This window comes from Crotalus tigris, unplaced genomic scaffold, assembly GCF_016545835.1.
Source record: "Crotalus tigris isolate CLP2741 ecotype Arizona unplaced genomic scaffold, ASM1654583v1 scf7180000017601.7605149639:7615979, whole genome shotgun sequence".
NCBI classification, from domain to species: Eukaryota; Metazoa; Chordata; class Lepidosauria; order Squamata; family Viperidae; genus Crotalus; species Crotalus tigris.
Window position 1 is genome coordinate 7,570,194 of NW_024096505.1, and position 24,786 is coordinate 7,594,979.

At 40.0% G+C, this 24,786-nt stretch overlaps 1 protein-coding gene and 1 long non-coding RNA gene across 7 annotated transcripts in view; one reads left to right on the forward strand and one right to left on the reverse strand.

The window, feature by feature from the left end:
• The window catches only part of MAPKAPK3 (MAPK activated protein kinase 3), a 76,573-nt gene extending 59,844 nt beyond the window's left edge, over nucleotides 1–16,729 (reverse strand). Inside the window, exons 1-2 of one of the 5 annotated variants that reach the window (XM_039319660.1) lie at nucleotides 16,352–16,524; nucleotides 13,719–14,010 (exon numbers count right to left, since the gene is read on the reverse strand). In XM_039319660.1, the coding sequence (XP_039175594.1) occupies nucleotides 13,719–13,943 (225 nt within the window). In that variant the 5' untranslated portion in view covers nucleotides 13,944–14,010; nucleotides 16,352–16,524. Of the gene's footprint in view, nucleotides 1–13,718; nucleotides 14,073–15,834; nucleotides 16,309–16,351 lie in introns of those variants that run through there. The other 4 variants (XM_039319642.1, XM_039319650.1, XM_039319631.1 and 1 more) reach the window with 4 other exon arrangements.
• Nucleotides 16,730–16,883: 154 nt separating this feature from the next.
• LOC120297248 lies at nucleotides 16,884–24,012 on the forward strand. 2 transcript variants are annotated; one of them, XR_005553746.1, is made up of 2 exons: nucleotides 16,884–17,316; nucleotides 23,717–24,012. It is a non-coding gene; the product is annotated as an uncharacterized LOC120297248 (long non-coding RNA). The 2 variants fall into 2 exon arrangements; XR_005553747.1 differs by having other exon boundaries at nucleotides 16,884–17,088.
• Nucleotides 24,013–24,786: the final 774 nt, after the last annotated feature.

The window sequence follows — 24,786 nt, forward strand, 5'->3', positions numbered from 1 at the left end:
TTGCTCAAGATAAAAATCTGACAGTGTGTAACTATGCATCCGCCATATATTCTGATGCAGCCACTGATTTGTTCAAGTCGTGGTGCATCTCTACCTCTTCTGGCGGAACTCTAGCCTGCAACTGGCGGCTAGAGGAAGTGGATGTAGCCACCCTTATGACCAAATGTTCCAAGTCGTGAGACTGCGAGGCTTGATGGATCCTGCAGACGGTAAGTTCCGCTTTCTTGTCCCCTGATCTCAATGCCTCCGCCATGTCTCCAGACACCGTGGAGGAAGAGAACAATGGTGTCAAGGGTTCATCTACAACAGGGACAGCTAGCACCACTGATAGTGCTGGGTCCACATTAAACAGCCTCTTATCTGTCCACCCCCAGGGAGGGGAAGGGAGGGGAAGGTGCCAGGCATTCCCCATTGTCTTTGAACCGTTTCTCCTTCCGGAGACCAGGCACTTGGGGCAGCTGAGGTTGAGGGAGTGTATTGCGGGCCAAAAACCAATGCTTCCATGGGAACAGAGGAGGCCTGTCCAGCTTCCGCTTTGTCGCTTTTCCGCTTTGGAGAATTGTTCTCTAAATCCTGGTGCCTCCTGCATGCTTGTTTCCAGCAGCCTTAGCGGATCTTTTGCAGAGATGGCTTTGTCTTTGAGCTTCCCAGGAGCCTCCTGTTTGGATGACTTGGACTGCTTGTGCCTGGAAGAACTGCTGGAGGCACCTTTGAGAAGTCTGAGGTGCAGTGTTGTCTGCCATGGCAAATAAGAGACATCTCAGTGGTGTACTGAGAGGGATCCCAACAGTAAAAGGCCAAATAGTGGCTAGTGGTAGTGGCTGCAAAAACTGGCACGCTCACAATCCTGATAGTGGCAAGAGACCAACTTGATGGAAATGGCCCCTACACTTATGGTGAATGATGGTTTCAAGACCCACTTAATGGCATGGCCAGTGCATATGCAATGCTCTTGATGGCGGCCAGACCAGTTAATGGCACGGCTTGTGCCCTCTCAAGGCTTTTAGTGACAGCAAGACCAAGTTAATGGTACGGCTCGCACAGATGCAATCCACTTAGTGGCGACAAGACCAACTTAATGGTAACAGCCAGCACACCTGTAATCCACTTAGGCTTTCCAGCAGCCTCCTGTTTAGATGACTCTGACTTCTTGTGCCTGCTTTGAGGAGGTGCCGCGTTTTTTGCCACTGCAATCAGAGATATCTCACTGGTGTGCTGAGAGGGATCTTGACAATAAGGAGCCGAATACTGGTTAGTGGTAGAGGCTGTAATAGCCAATATACTCACAGTATGGATAGTGGCTGTGGGCCCACTTAATGGAATAGCCAGTGTACTGAAGGTTAACAGTGGCTGCAAGATCAACTTAATGGTATGGCCAGCACACCCGTAATGCTCCTGATGGCAGCAGGACCAGTAATGGCACGGACCTGTGCTCTGGTCAATCCTACAGTGGCGGCAAGACCAACTCAGTGGTAACGGCCAGCCCACATGGAGTCCACTTAGTGGCGGCAAGACCAACTTAATGGTAACGGCCAGCACACTAGTAAGCAGTTGGTGGCAGCAAGACCAATTCAGTGGCATGGCACACTTTGTACAGTCATATGTCAATACCGAATTGAGGCCTGTATACAGGAGCCAAATGGTGGCTGTCTAGGTAGGCCCAGGCATGCCCTGAGGCCTTGAATTGTGCCAACTGAGGCGAAGAGGACAGACTGTTGTAATGCAGAATTGTCCTTATCGAACGGAATCAGACACTTTCTGTAGTAATTTGCCAGTTGATTGGCAATCCACAATCGATTCCCTTGCTTCTGTCCTGTTTGGAGCGCTTTGCGGCCTTCAAAATGGCCACAGCTAAGGCTACTAGCTTTCCAGACCTGTAAGATGTGGCCGAATTAGCTCAGCCGCCCCAGCAATCACCGGGGAAGGTAAATGCTGACTGCAATGCTGACAGTTAAATCCGTCGTCCCCCATGAGTGGGCTTGTCCGAAGGAAGGTCCTTTCCCCCCCCAGCTGAAAACAGTCCAAAATGGCTACCGCTGCCTTTCCAGTCTGCTGAAGGAGAAATGAGGCTTGAGGCTTCAGCTGAAGCCTGCAAATAGCAAAAACTACTCGATCGGCTCTAATCAGCTCTAAACTGCTCGGAAACAACCACAGCAGAGAGTAGGACGAATATGGAGAGGGTCTCACGCGGTGCCAAAATGGTGATCGCTGTGAACTGCCTGCTGAATCACCGAGGCTTCAGGCTTCAGCCGAAGCCTGTAAGCTGTTTGAAACTGAGCGGTTTAACGCTGCACAGACAGCAGCGCAGCAAAGGGAAGGGGAAGAAAAAAGGAAAGGAAAGGAACAGTACAACCTGATCACTGTTTGTTGTCCTAGGACTAAGAGTCAACTTCACCACATCTCTCTTGGGTGAAAACTAAGTCATGACTGGGATCCTAGTCCAAGGAGAGAGGCGTGGCAAAGGTTGATTGACTTAGTTGAAGACAAGATCAACCCATCTGTGGATTCTCCATTGATCATGCTAGAGAACTACCATCATCAGTTCTAAAAAAAATGTTGGTTCTGAGAGAAATTATAATTTGGAACATGTTTATTTAATCATCAAATATATTAGAAAGATGATAGAAAAATAGTTTTTCTGAAAAACACATAATTTGTAAAAAAAACCTCATATTTCTGCAAAATGTTTGTGCTAAAGCATTATTACTGAAAAGGTTTGAAGAAAGGTTTGAAGAAAAAAGAATTTGATTGGGGATTAATCCAATTTAATTATTTTGTATGTGTGCCACATTTTTTTAACTTCAAGAATATTTAAAGATTAAATTGTTTGATATTAATGGGAAATCCATGATGATTCTAATTTACTCCAATCCCTTAGCCCAATCCTTTTGCAAAACTGCTGATAGTTGTGTGTGATCCTTTAGAACAGAATGGCATAATACAAACAGTTTTGGAAGGTGGTTCCAGCGACGAATGGTGGCGTTTTACAAAGCCGCCCGTTCCTGGTGTGTGTAAAAGCCGCGGGACTTTGACAATCAGTTGTCCCGCGGCTTGAATCTCCTCCCTGGGAAAAAGGGAGGAGGAGACCTCTCAGGTAGAGGTAAGAGCTCCCCTGGATCCCTGTTATTTTGGGGATCGGAGGGTAGAGCTCCCTCGGAGCCTGAGCAACTCCGCGTTCCAGGGAGACTTCATTCCGAAGCTTTTGGGATGAAGCAAGTTGCCGCTTCCACATCTGCTTTTTTTTTCCAGCTGCTTGTGAGTATTTGAAAGCAGACGGAGCAGACCAGGAGAGACTGTGCTCAAGTTTGATGGTGCCTTTAACTTCAGCAAGTTTCCTCTTCCTTTTCTTTTGTTCACTTTCCCTTTAGAAGAAAGGGAAAGTGAAAAGTAAAATGGCGATCGTCTTTCTTGCCTGATTTGCATTACAAAGTAAAACCTGGATACAGATTAACTCTTTAAATACAGAAGTAAGAATTTGGCTTTTATTCTTTCCTCTTTTTTTCTCTATTTTTTTTTCTCTTTTTTTTAAGAATACTTAAAAGAACTGTGCCCCCTTTTTTTTTTTTTCAATAAGAATCTTTCTTCTTGGAACTTAAGAAAATGGCTTCAAAACGTCTGCCTCCCGCCCCTAAGGTTCCTATTTCTTCTCCAATGCCTCAGCCTGCATCTCAGAAACCAAAATCACCTCCACCTTCTCCTCCTCCTCCTGCAATTTCTCTTAATGATTTACAAGATGCTTTAAAACAGCATGCCTTGGATATTAAGGAGGAGGTAAAAGATCTTATAATTGCAGAGAGGGCTAATACAGAAGAATTATTGGAGAAAAAGAACAAACAAGTAAGAGACCATATCCTTCTGGCCTTTCAGGGCTTAGCCCTGCACATAGAAAGGATTGATGACCAGATGGAAAAGATTACTGAAAATGCATCAAGGATGGAATTTAGAATGCAGGAGGTAGAGAACAAGATAGAAATTACACAGGATGAACAAATCATTTCACAATATAGGGAGATGGAACACGCATTGCGTATCAGAGGCCTGAGGGAGAACCCTCAGGAAGACTTAAAGATGCTTATTGTGAAAGATACAAAAATTTTGGCAAATAGAACTACTTTGATGTTGAATTTATTAACTGCAGCAAGGTTACTAGTAGGTTTATATTGGAAGAAAGATTCTTTGCCTACTTTAGAAGAATGGATATTTAAAGTATCTAGTTTTGCAGAAATGGCAAAAATTTCTGCTTATTTAAAGGATCATACACAAGAAAGATATATTACTGTATGGGGAAGGTGGATAGATTATATTCAGAAAAAGTATGGAATTAAAAAGTTTTATTTATTTTATGAATGAATATCAAATATTATAGAGAATTGTTTTATAGGTTATGGAGTTAAAGGTTAATTATGATAATTTTTTTCTTTTTTTTTTCTTTTTTCTTAATTATTATAATTTTCTTTTTTTTTTAACCCTGTATTCTGCTCTGGGAAGTGAAGGGAGGGGGGGTGGGGGTGGGAGGGAGGGTAAGGGGGGGGTTTCTCTATTTTAAAATTTTATTGTATTTTTATAAATGATTGTATGTTTTAAAAAATAAAAATTTTCAATTTAAAAAAAAATACAAACAGTTTTGGTAAGAGAAAAATTGAGTGCTTCATTTTAAATGAACAAACATGCTTTGTACCGAGGCAAAGCCACCACTTGACATAACACTTTATTTGAATTGGCTAAAAAGGAATAAACTGAACACCACAGCTTCTCCCTTTCAGTAAATTAAATTCAGTTTATTCAGGATCAATTATCCTACAATATCAGCTGTTCTATTATATTTCTCCAGCAATAAATATGTATGAGAGCAAGATGGGAAATTTCTGTGCATAAAAAAGTATTACGTACCTCTAATTACATTCTCACTGACAAAAATGAATGATATTAAGAAAAGATTAACAAAATTAAACTAAAAAAAAGAATAATATTGTCACACCAGTTAACATTTTTACTTTTCTGCCCTTTTAAATCTGAGCATTCTCTCCATTGGAAGCATTACCTCTCATATAATCTGTCTTAAAACCAAATATCCAGTTTTAATTTTCTAAACTATGGCAGCAATGCATATGACATTTCAATTGCATGGAAATAAGTTAACACCATTTCTAAGAAGGGCATCAATAAATAGTTTAACTTATTCTGCTTGGCATAGCAAGTTAAACACCTTGAGAAAATAACTAAAGTAACTATTGAAGCTCCTACACTGTCTTTGGAGACACCCATGTTCACATTTCCAGACAAAAGCGATTAGCCAAAATGTTGAATAGTTCCATTAATAAGAATTATTGGATATGACAGGGACTTTCCAGTTACTATGCAATTTGAATGAGTAACATATGGCTCTGCAAGTAAGTCTTCCCAAACACTTTTGAAGACTCATACTTTCCCTTGAGTAATCTGTCCAGTTCCAGACTGCTCTAATTTTATTCCCATAGTAGACAAAAGATTTTTGGTAAAAAGCCATCTATCAAGAACACAAAACTTGGGGGGGGGGGACTGGATGAAGCTAGAGGTTTGTTATGCCTCAGCTTTCTCAAAAAAGGTATCACCTGAGATAACAGGAGCACCTAACAGAATCTCAGCACAGAATATCTGTTATGTGTAAAGTCACAAACTTTCACAGGTAACCCTCACTTAGCAATAATAACTGGGACCAGAATATCCATCACTAAGCAAATGCAGTGTAAAACAGTAAATCATATGGCCCTGCCAGTTAACAATGGCTGTTTCAGCAGTCCCCAATTATCATCATTAAGAAAATACTGTTCAGATCATTAAGCGAGGATCTGGTGTGATTGTAACTCTTGCTGGCTTCTCTACTGACTTTGCTTGTTTGGTGGCAGGGAAGATTGCAAATCATGATCACATGACTGTGTGATGCTGCAAAGGCTGGAAATCTGGGCTGATTTCCAGATCACAATCACAGGACCATGGAAGTGCTGCAATGGCCAAAGCTTTAAGAACTGGTCATAAATACCACTAGTTCAGTGCTATGCTAAGTTTAGTCGCTTAATGAGTGGTTGTTAAAACAGGACCATATTTCCCTCCAAATCCTTTATTCATAATGCCCCAAAACAAATTAAAGCAATTGTAATGGGCATCACAGAATGTATAAGATATTTCAGATATTTTATTACATTGGGCACTAGAGATATGCATCTAAATACTCCCTCTACAACAATACTACATAAATGCTTCTACTTTCACTGTATTAGCTGCTTTTCTCCAAATAAATTCTCTCTGCCCTAGTTTATTCAGGAGGGGGCAAGTGTGGCTTTCCTTCCTTTAGTAGTTCCCTAAATGTGAAACTATGCACTAGAGGCTGATTCTTTTCTTCAGAATGAATACCACTTAAGAATTCAAGTTTTTATGATTAAATATACATATGAAGGTTAAAGAGCTAGAAGAAAGTTGTAAAGCACCAAAAGAGAAAGGAGGAAAAGGAGAAGAGATGAATACTTTATTCTGATTCAATTGCTTCTTTAACCTAGGATCTCACTTATCACACGAAGAGATTGAGATCAAGAAAAAAATTAAAATAAAGCCACAAGAACAGTAACATCCAATTTAAGTCTAGTTTCATTTATCTTAATGGGTAATATAAAAACCCCATCTCTGTTGGAGGATTTTAAAGGAATGGTGCTTCTTTTTTTCTTACCTGGCTTTCAGCTAGCCTACAGGGAAAAGAAACTCCTACTCTTCACATCAAAGATAAGATTAAAGACAAAATGATGATTATACCTTTCTCTTTAAAAACAAAACTTCCAAACTGAAAGGGGAACTGTCATTCCTAATTGGTTTCTTAGCATTTGATTTTCTTCAGCATCAATTGCCTCTATACACAACCAGGATTAAATACCTAGTCAGTTTTTGCTTGACTCTTTTAGTGCTTGAACCTCTAGGAATGAAATGTCCCCCATTCACTACAACAATTTTACTCTTTTTGATTTCTTGTTTCCTCAATAATTTCAATCATTATTGTTTATGTTCACTTTTTGATGACACAGAACACCAGAGGAGATTTTCCTGAGTCTGCTTTTAAAGTAATGAATGTAAGACATCAAAGCTGGAGAACATATATCTTACAGATAGTTGGGGTACAAATAATGGAAATTCTGAACATTGAAGTATAATCATCAAAGCCCAGGACAGAGAGAGTTGTCTAGCAGAAAATGTAACTGAGAAAGTATATTAATTATATCTGTTGTTGACTCATGCAATTAACTGATATTTACTGATAAAGATAAAACAAATAGACAAATATGAAAATTTCTGGTGTAAGAATACTAGTAGTCACTATCATAATCTGTTATTTTTTTCATTACTTTTTGTTGAACAGTAATTAACAACATTATCATCAAATAACTAAGTAACATACCGTATATGCCGGTGTATAAGGCGACTTCCACGAGTGTTAAAATCGGCGCCAAAGACGGGGGTCGTCTTATACGCCGAGTCGTCTTATACGCCGGAAATACTGGTAGTTTCCGGCGTATAAGACGACGTTCTAGGAATGCAGCTCGGCGATAAAGACGGGGGTCATCTTATATGCCGGGTCGCCTTGCACGCCGGCATTTATGGTAAATCCATAATGCATAGAGGAAAAATATAGACACAAAAACATTAACATTCACCATATATCCTAAATGTTGCTGTTGATAGATCTGTTAGACTTAAGATAAAATATAAACTCCACTCAAATTTTATGTAATTGTAGTCCTGCCTCTGACCTTTCACCATTTTAACTATATTTGAAATCTAGAAAGCCTAGAGTCAATTTTGTAATGTTTACATTATAACAACTTAGAAATCCACTGTCTTCCTTTTACATTATCCATTGTGTAAATTCTAAAAATTGTATGTACTAATGATTTTTCTATGAATTAATAAAAAGAATCTATGCTCTAATTAGAAAAGGATGATTATACAAGAGTGGTTTGTACAACAATGGTCCCTACCTAAGTCTACTGAAATAAAGATGGCATAAGATAGCGCCGTGTGATTAATATATCCAATTTAGTTCAATAAAATTTATGAACAAATTAACCTAAGCGGAATAGAACCAATAGCTTTTCTTATTGCAAATATACTACAAAATGCAATTGTTCACATCACCACCTGGTGCTGTTGTTGATTCTATTCTACAATGCTTCAAGGTGAAGTATAGCCTATAGAGCTGCAATGGTCTACATCTGGAATGCTGTATAAGGTTACTTTCCTTTCACCAACAGCATGGCAAACAAGATAACCAAACTTGACCAAAATATTTAGTGACTCAGTCTGTTCAATTTATTTCTATAGGACCAGAGGAAGCGGCTGCAATTATATTGGGAATTAACAGGAATTTCCCACATTCAGTGTTTTGTCATTCCTTTTCCCTTTTCTCTTAGTTTGTATTTTATTGTACGATGTTGAAATTTAGTAAAGGTATTATAAAAAAGGAAATTTTCTACATTCTCCTACCCTTGTTATCAAGGTAAAGGTTTCCCATATCCAATCATGTCCAAATTTAGGGGGTGGTGCTCATCTCCATTTCTTAGCTGAGGGAGCCAGCACTGTCCAAAGACATTTCCATGGTCATGTGGCCAGCACGACTGTACGCCAAGGCCACAGAATGCTGTTACTTTCCCACTGAAATGGTACCTATTTATTGACTTGCATGTGCATGCTTTTGAACTGCTAGGTGGGCAGGAGCTGGGGCAAATAACGGCAGCTCACCCTGTCACATAGTACTCAGGTTTTGAAGCTGTCAGCTTTCCAGATGACAAGCTCAATGTCTTTAATCACTGAGCTGTCATGCCCCTCCCCCGTGCCTTATTATTAACTGATGACAATTAATAGCGGACAGGAATCAGTTTCATATTAGAGTATTAGTGGTCCAATTGCTCTGTATCCTTGTTCAGTTTATCATTTACAAAGTTGCTATTTATGGACAAAATAAAGTGAGATGCTATCATGAGCTCCTGGAAAAAAGCTGTTTTATAAATTTAACAAAATCTATGGAGTAAAATGAGTCGTGCCGGACAAATTCTCCTTCCACTGCAAAACTCACAGATTAGGTCCAAGATTGCTGAATAATAATTACCACTGATTCTTCTGCCAGATAACCCTCTGAAGCAGTACTATTTATAAGAATATTTTCCAGCTGTCTTCCTGAGCTTATCAGGGGAAGCACTACTATATCCAAAAATAGGCTTCACCCCCTCTCTTAAGTTGTTTACTGCTCAAGAGGAATCCTATCTTGACTGGACTGATACTCTTTTGTTTTACCCAAAGAGTTACTTATTTTACTGACTGCATTCAGGCTTTGTATATATTTCCACTGTGTATGCAGCATTAGCTGAAAAAGAGCTGGATATAGCCAGCACATTGATGCAACTGAACCATAACATTCTCAATGTCTTTTCTTTGACACAGCCTTGTATATTTGTCAGAAGATAAGAAATTGTGAAGCATCTCAAACAGATTAAGACAATAAGCTGTAACCTGTCATCTGAGTGTGTTCAGTCAAATAAGACTAGAAATGTCATAAATGTTAATTCTTGTCACATTAGTTAAATAATATGATAGGATACCATTCTCAATTGTATCAAATGCTGCTAAGAGATCCAGCAATAAAAAAAAATCAGGACATATAACCCGTCCAGTTCTTGGTATAGGTCATATCCAGATAGCTGAGATTGAAGCAGATTGAAATAATCTGTTTTATTCAAGAAAAACCAGGATATGGTGTCACTGTCATTTTGGAGCTTTCCGAGGAAAAAAAAATGAAAATAGAATTTTTATTTTCTGGATATTTGAAAACATTAAGAGTACCAAGGAAATAAGAAATGGGGGAAAACATAGAAAAAAGATTTACAAGCTATATAAAACTGAATAAAAAATTCAAATTAATATTTTAGTAATTCAGTTAAAGGTACTCTTACATGAATGTAACATTTTTAAAACATTACAATCAAATCAATATTCAATAATTAGGAATTGTAGCCAATATAAGACTCATCAGAAAAAAATGTTTATTTACTTAGGAACTTACACAGCCTCAGTACACCTAACATTGTATGTGCTGCCAGTTGAAATTTTCAAATTTTAAGGACAGCCCCATATTCAGCATCTTGCAGTAATCTAGATCTGAAGTGACATAGGTATGAGTAACCATGAACACAATGTTTGATCCAGAAACAAAATGCAAGTGATACAAAAGATGGATTTGGACTCCCAGACTTTGTATCAATTCTACTTGGAAGAGTGTTATCCCATTGAAAGATATTGATAGTAGTGCAGAATTATAGCCTGTAATTGCCTTATAAGCTAAGTTTAATTCAGTATGGCTTTTTAAAAAAAAATGAGCCAGCCTCATTATTGCAATTCCAGCATCTTTTAAAACATAATTATCTAGTTTGTCAATCAACATTGATATAATTATACCAATAACTAGTAATTACACCAATTTAAAAAATCTGAATGTAATATCCACCATAAATTTAATATTTATTTTCCCCTGGAATTCCCACTTTGCATATCAACTGTCTTGTTTTATCCATTTAATGTATACAACGTTTGACTTGTTCAGTTTCTGAACTTTTTAGTAACAATTTATAAATAATCTCCAGTGAGCAGCTCTTCTAAGTAATGGTGGACATGAACCAAATGAACATGTAGCTGTCCTCTTGCCACATTTCTGTCTTATCTTTACTTTCAAATAATACATTTATCCATCAAAATTATGTCAAGTGGTACTTCAGTCATTGTCATTAGTTTCACTGTAAAAAAAATCTAAATCAGAGCAGATACTAATGACTTTTCTTATAGAGTATCTGGCAAATCTAAAACAGTACATTTCAGGAAGTTTTCCTCTCTCTTCAGCCATCAGTGTACAAAATTCTCTTTACCAAATATAAACAATAACATTACAGAATTTGTTTAGTGCCCTCATATGGTAAAGATCTTAAAATGTCTCTGACTGATATTCAGTTGCATTCACTTTGCAAAGGTGAGTTCCTTTATTGTTGCTTCACAATTTGTTAAGAAGTGTCACCACCCAAAACTTACTGGAAATTTAAGAAAACTCAGCTCAGGATCTCAACCAATCTATCAGAGTCACCATTTCCATTTTTTCACAGATCAATCAGGTTTGAAAATTGAGATAAGACTGCCAGATTTTAATGTTCCTCAGAGCACAGAGGAATTCACAATTCATTTATGAATGAATGTAACAATTCCCTACCATTACAGACATTTCAATCCCAGTGAATCTAAAGTCTATTTGATAGTGATCAATTGATGATAATATTAAGTACAAGTGGTTCTCATTTAACAGCCACTGTTCAAACTTGCAGTGACATTAAAAAAAATAATTATAGCTAGTCCTCAAACTTTTAACTGTCACATAATCACAATCCGGCATTGAGCAACCAATCAAGATTTTGGTCATGCAACCTGATTTGCAACCTTCCCTTCTGGCTTCTCACAAGCAAACTCAATGAGGAAGCTAGCAGGAAGTCAGAAGATCACATGAGATCCTTGATTAACCGTGTAAATGGGAACTGACACAATTGCTATCACTAAGTCATCTGGTCATGTCACATAGAACTTTATGAACTTAGCAACAGAAAATCCAGTCCCAATTACTATTGTTTAACTAGACTACCTGTACTTGTAAACGTTTCTAAAGATCCCTGTATGCTAAATGGCAACTATAAGTATACATCAGACATGTCAAACACAAGGCCCGCAGGCCTGATCTGGCCCACGATGGGCCCAATGCCGGCCCAGGGGGCTGCCCCGGAGATGGTGAGGAACCAGCCCCAGCTGCCCCAGCCCACCTGAGCCTAGCTAGGCGCCTCTGTGGGCACGCGTAAAGGAGCCATGAGCATATGGAGGCCAGCGATGCCTGGCAGCAGCCGCAGCCCACCAGGCCCCTAGCCATCACATCCTGGGATCCCACAACCCACACAGCGCAGGTGGGTCTGAGTGCCGCGGTCACTGGGCCAGCCCATCAAGCAGTAGACAGGCAAAGACACAGGGGGGAAGGCACATAATCTGACCCACTAGATGCAGCGGAGAGCCGCTGCCCCCCACTGCCCAAGGCCCTAAACGGCCCAGTCAGCCATCTGGGGGGGCCCTGCGTGGCCCAAGAGGGACGGCAAGGCTCCTCCAGTAGACTAGGCCCCTCTGCCCGCCCTGATCCAACCCACCTGCTGAATCCTCCAGATTTCCCCAGAGCCCTGCCCAGCCCCCTACAAGTGCCCCCCACAGAAAGCTAGATTGAGCAGGCCACACCCACCTCTCCAGCCACACCCATCCAGCCGTACCCACCTGGGCCCCCCTAGGGCAATCACAATGCTGATGCAGCTCTCAATGAAATCGAGTTTGACAGCCCTGGTATAGACTGTATAGCCTGCCACAAATACAGTCAGGTATTCACTGACACACTTATGCTTGACATGGATGAAATCTGGCTCCTAAACCTTGTAAAGTAAGCTACAGAGTAAATGTTAATATTCTACCTACAGTCAGATTGGGATGAACTGGTATCAGTACAAACTCTGGTAGTTCAATCAAGGAAACGCTTGAAGAGTGTGGTAGGGAATATATCAATAGAACCTGCCTCACTGTCCTATTGTTAGGCATAAACTCAAATACTGGAGATTACTAAGATTAAGTAATAATAAGTGAAAGGATTCATGATACGTGCTTGTCTACCAGATACACAGTTGGTCATAAAAGGACAACTTATAGTAATTTACATCACTTCATGACTTGCTTTATCCAATTTTCTCCAAAACCTTAAACATCAAATAAGGATACTTATAAGGGAACATGTAAATCTGCATTTCTACTGCATTCATCCTGCTTTATATTTCAGCACAATTGTAAATTCTGTTTGTATATACATAGCAGCTAAGGCCCATTTTATTCACAATTAAGTTTCATAAAAGTGTAATGTACACCACTCTCTGATTTCACTCTCATTATCCTTAATTATCATGAAGGATCTACCTGAGTTATTAACCATGGTCCTATTTTGACTTCAGTGTCAGTTCTCCATGCAGCAGGATATTTAGTCTCTTAATATAAATGTAATGATTTAGTCTATCAATATAAATGTAATGATTCTGACCAAAAATACCATAAATTATTTAATCCCTTAACAAATCCCTTATTCCAAATAAATGTTAAGAACAAATGTAATAGGTACCAAAATGGTTTCAATCATTTTCTGTTTCTTAACATGGGTTAATATATACACATTTTCAAAATACATTCCTCAACAGAAAATTATTGACATTTTAATTATCACAATATTAACTAGTGACAGAAAAAATATTCTTCAAGCAACAAACATCATTTGTTTTAGTGTGTACAAACAATATCTTAGGGCTTAGTGTTAAATTTTAAAAAAGGAATTCTGCAATCTGAATATTTGTTGGTTTGCTATCAATCCACATCCCCAGCTAATATAACCTTTGACTCTGCTGGCTGTGAATTATGGCTGTGATGGTTGTGAATTCTAACACCTCTGGAGAGCACAAGGTTGGGAAAGGCTACTCGATATGCAATTTAGAATTTCTAATAAGAATACTTTATTACCCAAGCCTCAACAACTGCTTTTAGCCTAGAAATCAAATAAGGAACATTAACAGCTAAATCAGGATGAATCATCTGCTACATACCTTTAAAGCACATTTCCGTCCTGTCACTTTGTGAAAACATTCCAATACTTTTCCATTAATACCAAGGCCCAAAACCCGTTTAGAGATTTTATAGTCATCTGTAACTGCATATTTCTTTATTTCCCCTTTGACAGCAGCAGCCAGGCTAGGCAAAAGTCTTGTGTTGCTTTTGCTGTCATCTTGAATCTCTGATGAGGATCCTTGTTGATTCTCACTTTGTTCCATAGCAGGTAGAAGTTCAAAATTTTAAAAAAACTGCTGCCACAATCTTCAGGAAGACTCTTCCATTAAGCTGTCGAAGCAAACATTTCAAACAGACTAGATCCATTTCCTAGGATTTCACAGAACATCCTCCTTTAAAAAAGAAATGTTAACTGTAAGGTACAGATTGGACTATTTACCTACACCCCTTCTTTCGTGATTTTATGCTATGGCACAGAATTTATAACATGGTAAGGAACATAATTCACTCAATAATCTTGTGATACAATATACCAGGAGTGCAGCATTATGATTTACAGATATTTATCATATTTTCATGGTTCCTGTGCCTCTAAAAATCATATAACATTAAGCAATTTAACATATTAAGCACTGACAAATATTCTGTTTCATGTAAGAAACTGGGATGTTGAAGGCTTTAGATCTGAAGACAAAAAAGTGCTTTGGAGCCTGGAGGCTGCTTGAACGTAACACCTATCTGTTCTCTTTAAAGCAGCTGCATCTTTTCTCAGGATTCAGTGACTATCTTCTGTAGGTATTGTGTGATCCCAAGAAAGCACACATTTGGTTTAATAAGGTGTAAATAGGGACTACATTCATGTCTCCATGGTCTCAGAAACATCTTCTTGCCTTCAAGCCAAAAGCTTGTTATACAGTTATAGTAAGAAATGTTGTAACAAAGAATTTCTGAAATTGTACACTTGCTTGATGGAAAAAAGTAGCAGTCCTGGCTACTAAAAAAAGCACTGATCACTTAAAATCATATTTTCTTATGTTTGAAATAAAAACCTTAACTTTTGTAAGAAGGTTCATTTAACCCATATTCAGCCACCCAGCTAGGAATAATTATGTAGGCTTGCATTAAGAACTGGTAAATCATCCCCATAAGCAAAGTTTACACAAATGAAATTGCTTCTAGTGTTTGCAGGAACTAAATTAATGAAATAAATCATTGTATTTAACATCTTGTATAATAGCTATATACTGACAGACTATTTTGTAGCTGCTCTAAGTAACTAGCATATAAAGACAAGGTGTATATAATACTGATCACTCAGAAGCATATGATTAGCAACTAAACTGGTAATTTTTCATCAAAACAAAATTAAAATTGGTAACAATACGAGGTCCCATTTCAATCAGTGTGATTCTAAATTAAAAATCCTAGCAAATAAAAATTATTTTAAGACATTCCCCATTTTGGTGGTAGATGTAGTTCAAAATTACTTCAATAATATTGAAAAGGCCTCATGGCCATTACAAACATTATAAAACGACAACAAAGGCAAAGAAAGACTTCCCATACCACAATTCATGGAAACACCCCCACAATCCTTCTTTGACTCATATCTTTTGACAAGTTTTGCACCTGCACAATTAAATTGCAGGGCTATAGCCTGATAATACAGGTTGTCCTTGACTTACAAATTGGGACCGGAATTTCCATGACTAAACAATGCAATCATTAAGTAACTTGCATCCAATTTTATGTCCTTTTTGCCACAGTCATTAAGCAAATCCCCCTCCCCCCTTGACTTTGCTTTCTGGGAAGCTCACAAATGGTAAACACATGATCCTAGGACACTATAACCATTGTAAATATATGTTGGCAAGAGCCCAAATTCTGATCATGTGATAGTCAAAGTGCAGGGCCAGTTGTAAGTCACTTTCTTCAGTGCAATCGTAACTTTGAAGTTATTAAACAAATGATCATAAGCTGAGGACTAACTGTAAGACATTTTGAGACTCCCTTTCAACCATGAGTCTGCCAACTCATATTGGCCATGAACCCAAGATGTGATTTTACGGTCAGAGCAAGTTTTTGAAAAAAATTATTGTTAGAATTTATATATTAAAGGTACTCATTAAATGTTAAAAAACAAAAGCTAACTACCTGGATTGGCAAAACAATGGATAGCGTATTTTTCAAACACACAAAAATAGCAGTTGCTTCCTCATCTGAGGCAGAATATCTCCCCTTTACGGAAAGAAAGAAATCCAACAAGTCAGTCCATCCGCTCTTCTACAGCATCTTTGACCCCCATCCCTTCTAGCAAACAAACAGATAGGTGGCAATTTACAGTCCCATTCGTCTCCCTTGGACCATCGTCTCTCTGATAGTGATGCAGAAATGAGGGTTTTCCTCAAGGCCATTTTCCTATTTAGGGCAATTGATTGAATCTTCCCTTCTGGGCAACTATTGGTTAAAGCCGTTCTAACTCTGAACTGGCCAAAGAGGTAAATTATTCCAGAAGCGGGGCTGGCTAGAGGCTAATACAGCCCTCTTTCAATCCAGAACGACCCATTCATTCGCGCACGGTCCTCATGGCAGCAACGTTTGCGGGTGAGGGGGAAGAAAACCCCGCCGACAGAGCTGTGGAAGCTCCAACGAGGGACTGGAGGGAGGTTACCTTCGCTGCGCGCATGCTCCTCACAGGTGGTCGCTCCGCCGCTGCTCCCTCAAACCTGTGGCTAGCTGGGAGGGGAAGGGTGGAGGAGGGGGAAATTCGCGGCCATGGGAAGCCTCGCCCAGGCCAGGCCCCGCCGAGGCTTTTTTTCCAACCGAGCAGGACAAGCTCAGGCAGCCGCTCATGTGACTCTCCGCCCCGGCCGGCCCAACCCGGTCCCGCCATAGAGAATTGCCAACATGGAGGGCGGGGCATGTAGGCGGGAGAGCACGTGCTCCGGGGCACCTGGCTGCCCGGCGCGGGAGTTGCACGGTACCCGCATTCCGCGGCCAGCAGCAGGCAGGGATGCCTCTGCCTTTCCCGTCCGGCTGGCGATTCACAAACTCGTATTGTCGTCCGAAACTAAAAGGCATTGGAAGAGAAGGGGGGGATGCTGAAGAGAAGAGAGAACAATAGCCCTTAATAGTTACAGTCAACTATAGTGAAAGGCGAAATTTCGCCGATCTGGGAGGGGGTTAGCAGCGGGGTGAAATTAGGTCGTCTATCTTTTGCGATGACGTCCAGTCCGAAATACCTTGTGGTCTCTCTGAAACGCCATGCTCGTTAGTCTCTTTGTCAGACAGCAAAGCTTGTGCTGAGAACAAAGGGAGCCGTGGGGATGGGAACCACCGTCTTTCGCCGGAGCCCCAAAGACTGGAGAACAACGAAGGGTCTTGATAGACCATTGAGGGCGTTCGACGGTAAAAATTGGATGTAACCTATTGCAGGAAACGAATCTGACCGTGGTGGTTCGGTAGATTCGGATTTCGGATATGCGGTTGTTTGTCAAGTACAATCTTGAGTCTGGTATCAGGGCAACACCTACTGGTGGAAGGAAAGCTGGACCGACAAGACGGGCGGCGGGAGCAATGTTTTCACGGTGACTTAGGAAGGAAGGCGTTCAGCCCACGGTGGTGTGCTAGACTCGTGTACGTCTATGTAATAATCGCAAAGGGTTGATAAAAGATGGGTGAAGAGAAATCAGAAGCTGTTGATTTTTAAAGCCCGATGCAGAGACTCAAGTTCACTTGATTGTTTTTTGTAAGCGGTATGGTGGATCTGTTCGTGTGTTGAGGAATGTGCATTTGAGAATGCTCAGATGCTCTGCTTGTTCTAAAATGTTAAGCATGGCACTGATTGCAGCTTCACTGTCATAAGCCTCAGTTCACCTGAACAGCCTTCCCTGCCCTAATATCTAGTAACATTGAATACTATTTACAATGCTATTTATTTCCATCAATATAAGAGAATATTTGCAGCTCGGGATTAAATTGTGGGGTCCTTGGTAGTCTCAGCTTGGTGATTTTCTTGCAGGCGTTTCATTATCGAACTAGGTAACATCATCAGTGCTAGTAAGGAGTGGGGTTTGCTCTCATTTTATATTTTAATGGCTTGCCCTGTCAGGGTTAGTGGGAATGGTCTTGGTCGTTTTTTGGTTGTGCTGTTTATTGCTACTTATTTGGCTAACCTCCAATACTTTTCTATAACAGCAATTGCTGGATTTTGGGCATACTACATTGATAAATACAAAAGCTGGCCAAGTTTGATGTGATTATACTATACTGTTTTAAACAATTATTGAATTGTTAATCTTAAAAGACCACTAATACATAATCCATCCTTCACTGCATTTCCAGTTTAATTCTTCCCACTTACTAGCTTTCTGATTGCCCCTAGAACCAAATTATTTCCAAATTCACAAAAAACTAAATATGAACTGAGAATTTTTTTCTTTGTGAACATATCATTGCCCACCCTTGCTTCTTAAATTATGTGAATACCGTATGCAAAATGCCAACCTTTGGTTTTGAAAGTCAATGAACATTAATGGCTGTATTGGAAAATTAGTTTTCACCGCACCTGTTGCTGCTGAACAAATCCATATATGAGAGAAAGATACAAAAAGTGACATAGAAGTAAGAACTACTTTTTTATGAACAAACCCATTTTGTCACATTCTGTATAAGTTCATATGCATAAACATTTGCAGTTATAGAATTAGGACACTTAGCCAGTAGTCCTAATTTCACTCCATTGGGGAGGAAAGTGTATATATAGTATGCTAATGTTGCTTAAAGTGCTAATGGCAGACATTAAGACACTATGCTAATGAGAAGATTATAAAACCCCATTGAGACTCAATTAAATTCCTTGGGAGTCAAACTAGAATCTTCACATCTATAGTTACATGAGGTGGAATAGAATTTACAAACAGTAATAAATCTTTCCTTGCGCTATTGAATATAATGATGAATGAAAAATGGTCAATCCTGTAATGGTACGTGGGAAAGATCTTGGAAGAGAGACAAAGAGCAAAGAGACACTGCCAAGGGAATACAAGTAGTCCTTGACTTACAACCACAACTCAGCCAAAAATTTCTGTTGCTAAGCAAAACATTTGTTAAGGGAGTTTTGCCCCATTCCACAACTTTCTTGCCATCATTAAGTGAAACACTGCTGCTGTTTAACACAGTTGTTAAATGAATCTGGCTTCCCCATTGACTTTGTTCATCAGAAGGTCGCAAAGGGGGGATCAGATGACCCCGGGACACATCATAAATATGAGTTGATTGCCAAGCATCTGAATTTTGATCCCATGATCATGGGGATGCTGCAACACCCTTGTGAAAAACGGTCATAAGTGCCGTTTTCCAGTGCCGTTGTAACTTTGAATGGTCCCTAAGTGAACTGTTGTAAGTCGAGGACTACCTGTAGTCATATGAAAGGGCAGCAAAGCCTGCAACTAGATCAGGGGTAGGCAACCTCAGCTCTTTTATTACTCGTGGACTTCAACTCCCAGAATTCCTGAGCCAGCGTGGCTCAGCTTGGAAACCTCTCCCTTTTCCCTCAGCATGGCTGGCTCAGGAATTCTGGGAGTTGAAGTCCACGAGTCATAAAAGAGCCAAGGTTGCCTACCCCTGAACTAGATAGTGGGTGGGGCAAGAGGCTGAGAAGAGACTTTCCCTAGTTTCTCAGGCTGCAAAGGAGATGGTGGGGAGGGATTGATCTTTCAAACTTGCAACATTCAATCAGTGTAACCTTATAGTAAAGTAGAATTAGCTCATCTGGTTGTGATTCTTGTATGGTTTACCCCGAGAGGCTGCCAACTCCTGATACTGACATGATTCCTGATATGAGTAAGCTTTGTATGAAAAGAAAGACTACATTGTCTTATCAGTTCAGTAAAGTAAGAACCATCTAGTGCAGGGGTAGGCAACCTTGGCTCTTTTATGACTCGTGGACTTCAACTCCCAGAATTCCTGAGCCAGCCACGAGTCATAAAAGAGCCAAGGTTGCCTACCCTTGGTCTAGTGGAATCATCCGATTGAGACATGCTGTAGTAAAGAAATCTTCTCGATTTGTAAACAAGAGATGTTTCATAATTTCCTAAGTCAGTACAGTAATTTTGTAATGTAATAGTATATTTTGTGTAAAATCTTTACATTGTTTTCTTCTAAATAATGCTCTGCAAACAAAAGTTCCTTTTTTAAAAAAACACCAATAATTCAGATGAATTATTTGCAAAATTATTTTTAATGGAAAATAAAAACATGCTGTTTATTCAAAGCAAACAGATGCTGTGAGATTAATCACTAAAATGGGTCATGCAGAAGAGGTGTTGCTCTGACTATAAGAAAAGGAATGCCAAGTTAATTGGTCACATACCACATACCTAAAGTAAAAAGGTATATATATAAACACACACTACCCTACTAATATAATTATTTATTATCCTTCCCATGACTCATAGCGGTAAAACAAAGTAAGGGGAACAATCAAGAGTTTTTATTCTTAAGCTATATAAATAACTAATTTGATTTTTGGCTTTTGTGCTTGTGTATCTGCCTGGACAAGTCCCTGCTGTTTTCTTGACAAGATTTTGGAACTGATCTGCCTTGCCTTCCTAGGGCTGAGAAAGAAGGACTGGCCAAAGGTTCCATTTAGATTCAGGCCTGAAGCAGGACTAGAATTGATAGTCTCCCTTTTTATAGCCTGGTGCCCTAACCACTACACTAACCTTCTGATTTTTTTTATAGAATAACTTCAATTTCCATTCTCACTCATACCATATTTCCCCGAAAATAAGACCCACCCAGAAAATAAGCCCTAGCATGATATTTAGTGTGTGCCTAATATAAGCCGTATCCCCAAAATAAGTAGTGTTACCCAGGCCCTCCTAGCCCCCCCCCCTCTTCTCTCTTGTCGGCACTCGGCAACCATGCTATCAAGGCAGTGGAATGTCCCTTTTAGCGGGAGCTCATGTGAAGTGGAGGGGAGGCAGGTTCTCGTTGTCAGCAGAGTTTGCAGGAACAATGATGGCTGCCCCTTAGCTGTGACAGTCAGTGTGCAACAGTGTTTATCAGACCCTGGCAGTCATGGGGACAGTAATCGATGACTTCCAGCAGCCTCTTGGAAAGCGAAGAAGGGGGGGAACCCTTCAGCTCCAGGCAGCAGCAGGAAGCACTAGCGAAGATAGTCAGCGAAGATAGTCAGCGCCCCATGGCAACAGCTCGCCCCACGAGGGCAACTCCCCACAATGTCTTCAGCTTGCAGAAGTGATAATAACTAAAGTTTGGATGGCCGCTGGTCTCTGAAGCAGTAACAACCAGCAGTTCCTTTTCTTCTGTCAGCACTTGTCACCCCAGGCCTCTCTATCCCAAATCCCCCCTCCCCTTTCCCTTCTAGTTAAAACCTAAGTTTAAAACCCCAGCAAACTTTCCCTCTTCTCACTCTCGCTCTTCCCTTCGCTCAGAATATTCCCTCTGCAGAGGAAAGCAATAAAACTCCACTCCACTCATGCTCTCTCCCTATCCCTCCATTTCAGAGGAAAGGGAACTTATAAAACCCCAAACTCCTCTTTTGCTTCACCCCACCCCACCCCCCCTTTCTACTTCCCCCTTTTCTTCCCCGCGGTCCATGCCCGCCGTGCCCAAACCGGCCACAGCTGCTCGAGCATTGCTCTTTCCTCCCTCCAGTCAGACTCCCATAAAGCCTTTCAGCCAGTCCCGCTACATAAGCCTTAGTTAAGAACCCACTCCCTCCATTTCACCATCTGGTTGCTTGCTGCCGCAACAAATTAAGGCGAGGCAGATGGGATGGCGCTACCACACAGCCACGGGAGAGTTGGCCAATGTAGTCATGGCAGCACGGTCTTCAGAGCGCCCCTGCTGCCAACCCTGGTATACCTCTCCCATGGCTGTATGGGCAGAGCTGCGAAGGTGGCCAGTGGTTGAAACTCAGAAATGATGCAGAGAGCCTACCACCAGTCTTCAGAGCTGATACCATTGAAACCATAAAATACAGGTGGCAAATGGGCAGTAGGCAATGCGATGTAGCGCTGCAGGACCAAGCAGCAGGTGGTGACTACCACCAGGCAGTTGATCTGTGGGGTGGGGCCGATGAGGACCGAAGAAAACCCCTCCAGCGGTAGACACAGTTGATGCGCAGCAGTGGTGGAGGCCTTTCGCCATCACTCCCCCCTCCGAAATGGTGGAGGGGGACTGGGTAAGGCGACCGAGCCTCCCCTGCCATCCTCCATAGCATGGCATTCCAGCTAAGGAGGGGAGTGAAAGGGAAGAGGTGGGTGGGCAGCCAGGTCATTGAATGGCAGTCGGAGATCACTGAGTGGGGAGTGGCCTGGCTGCAGAGTTAAGCAGGTGTGGGGCGTGTGCAGCAGCTCCAGCCCCACCTGCCTCACTTCATTTCGTGGTGACACTGGTATAACCACAAGCAACCAAACAGTGGGATGGAGTGGATGGGCGGCCGCCAAGTCAGACAACCCTTGGAAATAAGCCCTAGTGGATCTTTTGGTCCACAAAAATATAAGACCCGGTCTTATTTTCAGGGAAACACGGCTATGTGACAAACTAATACAGTCGCCTCTCAAGTTCTCATATGACAATGTATATGAAGGTTAGTTTTGTTGTGTATCACTCTACTTTTAAGATATTTAAAGTGGGATGTAGGGCATATATTCACTAAACACTGAAGCTGTTCCTTCCCTATGCTCATGCCAGCTCAACTCTAAATGGATTGAAGAATATCTTTTCTGGACTGAGAAATTTTTGCAACAGCTTACAAGATACGCAGTTCAAACAAACAAAAAACAGACTACCACACCCTCCCATCAGACAGCTCCCTCATTACTATGTCCTCCCAAATTTTTATTCCTGGAAAGGAATTGCTTTCTTTCCTGTGAGGTACTATCAACAGATCAGCCTAAAAAAATGGTGCCATAGAAGTCAGAACCAGTTTGATGTAGTGGTGAAGGTGGTGGCCTAAAAAATCAGAAGACATCTTCCAAGATTTAAATTCATTAATTTTGAACTTTGTTTGGCAGGGAAAGAAAGCTAGAATTAAGATGAAAACATTATAAGAAGGAAAATGGAGGATTTGGGTTGCGGAATGGGCATTGTATTATCAAGCATCTGTCTTAACATGGGTGAAAGAATGGATAATGCTTAGAAATAAAAGATTGTTATATTTAGAGGGGCATGATTTAAACTGGGTTGGCATGCTTTCTTATGGTATGGAAAAAATAGAGCTCATAAGTATTTCCAAAACCATTATATAAGAAATGCCTTGTTAATAGTATGGGAAAAAATCAAAGGTAAAATATACTTTAAAATTCCAGGGTGGCTATCAACAATGGAGGCATTTATACATCTGAACTTGGTAGATTTTGAAAAAATATGGGCATATAGAGATATTCTAAATATTGATGGGAATTTAAAATCTAAGCAAGAACTGAAAAATCAGGGATCAACCTGTTGTGGGCATATTTATAGATGCAAAATAGATATGAAAAAGACGTGAAAATGTATGGATTCTATAAAGATCAAACTGTATTTGATAAGATTTTGTTAACTTCAGATGAGAAATTGATTAAGAAAATGTATATTTTTTTGTTAATTTTGGAAATGGAAAGTGAACAAGTTAAAGAAACAATGATAAGATGGGCAAAAAACTTTGGCTACAATATAGAACTAGAAAAGTGGCAAAAGCTATGGGAGAGAAATTACAAATTAACAATGTCAACTTCATATAAAGAAAACTTATATAAAATGTTTTATAGATGGCGCTTGCCGCCAGCAAGATTAGCAAAAATGTTTAAAAAATATGTCAGATAGATGTTGGAAATGTAAGCACAATTCAGGCATGTACTATCATATTTGGTGGACATGTGGCAAAGCAAAGGCTTATTGGAAAAAGATACATGCTTGATTAGAAAAAATATTAAGTGAACATGTTGATTTTAAACCTGAAATTTTCTTACTAGGTATAATGCCTGAAAAGATTAATAAGCAAAGTCTATATTTGATTTTACAGGTCACCACAGCACGAGAATAATCTTTGCACAATATTGGAAGAACGAATCAGAGGAAGAAATAATCAGAAAAATATTGGAATGCGCAGAGATGGACAGATTAACCATGAGATTGAAAGATAAAGAAGATACAGATTACTATCAAACTTGGAACTTATTTTATTGTTGGCTAGAGGAAAGAATGAAGGATTAGGAATTGAATATGTATTAGCATAGCTGAGCCTAGACTGCTCGTTGGCTGAAAAATTAACACATATATATAAAAGAAAATCAATAAAATCTTTATTTAAAAAAATCAGAAGACTTGAGTTCTAGTCCTGCTTTAGGCATGAAAGCTTGCTGGGTGACTTTAGAGCAGTTATTGTTATTATTTTTCAGGTCTTCTAGTTCTGCTTGAGTCCAGTCCACTATTCCATTTGTGTATTTAATGATGGAATTACAGAGTTGTTAATTGCTTTGATGGCGTTTTCTCCATTGAGTTTGGACTTTAAGATCTTCTTCACTTTCACGATGAAGATCTTCACTACTAAATCTTCTCCTTGACCTCAGTGTGCTTCATGTTATTAGCTTGTAGGAAGCCCAGGTATTGGTAGTGATTTTCATCTTGGTGTTATTTCCTCAGGTCATCTTGATTCTTTCAGTTTTCACTATTTCCAGTCCAAATTCCATTGCAATATCCTGGTTTTATATATGGACAGTGTTAAGCAGTGAATCTCTTTCAGATGATATTTTTCCATATAGCTTCAGATCATCCATGCAATAGAGATGGGATAGCTTGCAAGATTTTTTGATGTTTGATAATCACAGCCAGACTTGTTCAGTGGAGTTGATAGAGGAATCAGTACAATGTCAAACAGTATTGGTAATAGTGAGTCTCCTTGGAAGATTTTTCTATTCATATTTATCTCTCCCAGTCTATCACCATTGACCAGCAACTGTGTCTTCCATTGTGCCATTGATCTTTGCACAAAGCTTTTGATGTTTCTGTTATTTCTAGGCATTTGATTGTCCAATCACACGGTAGGGAGTTGAATACCTTTTGTAATCAATCCAAACTATATTCAAGTTGGTC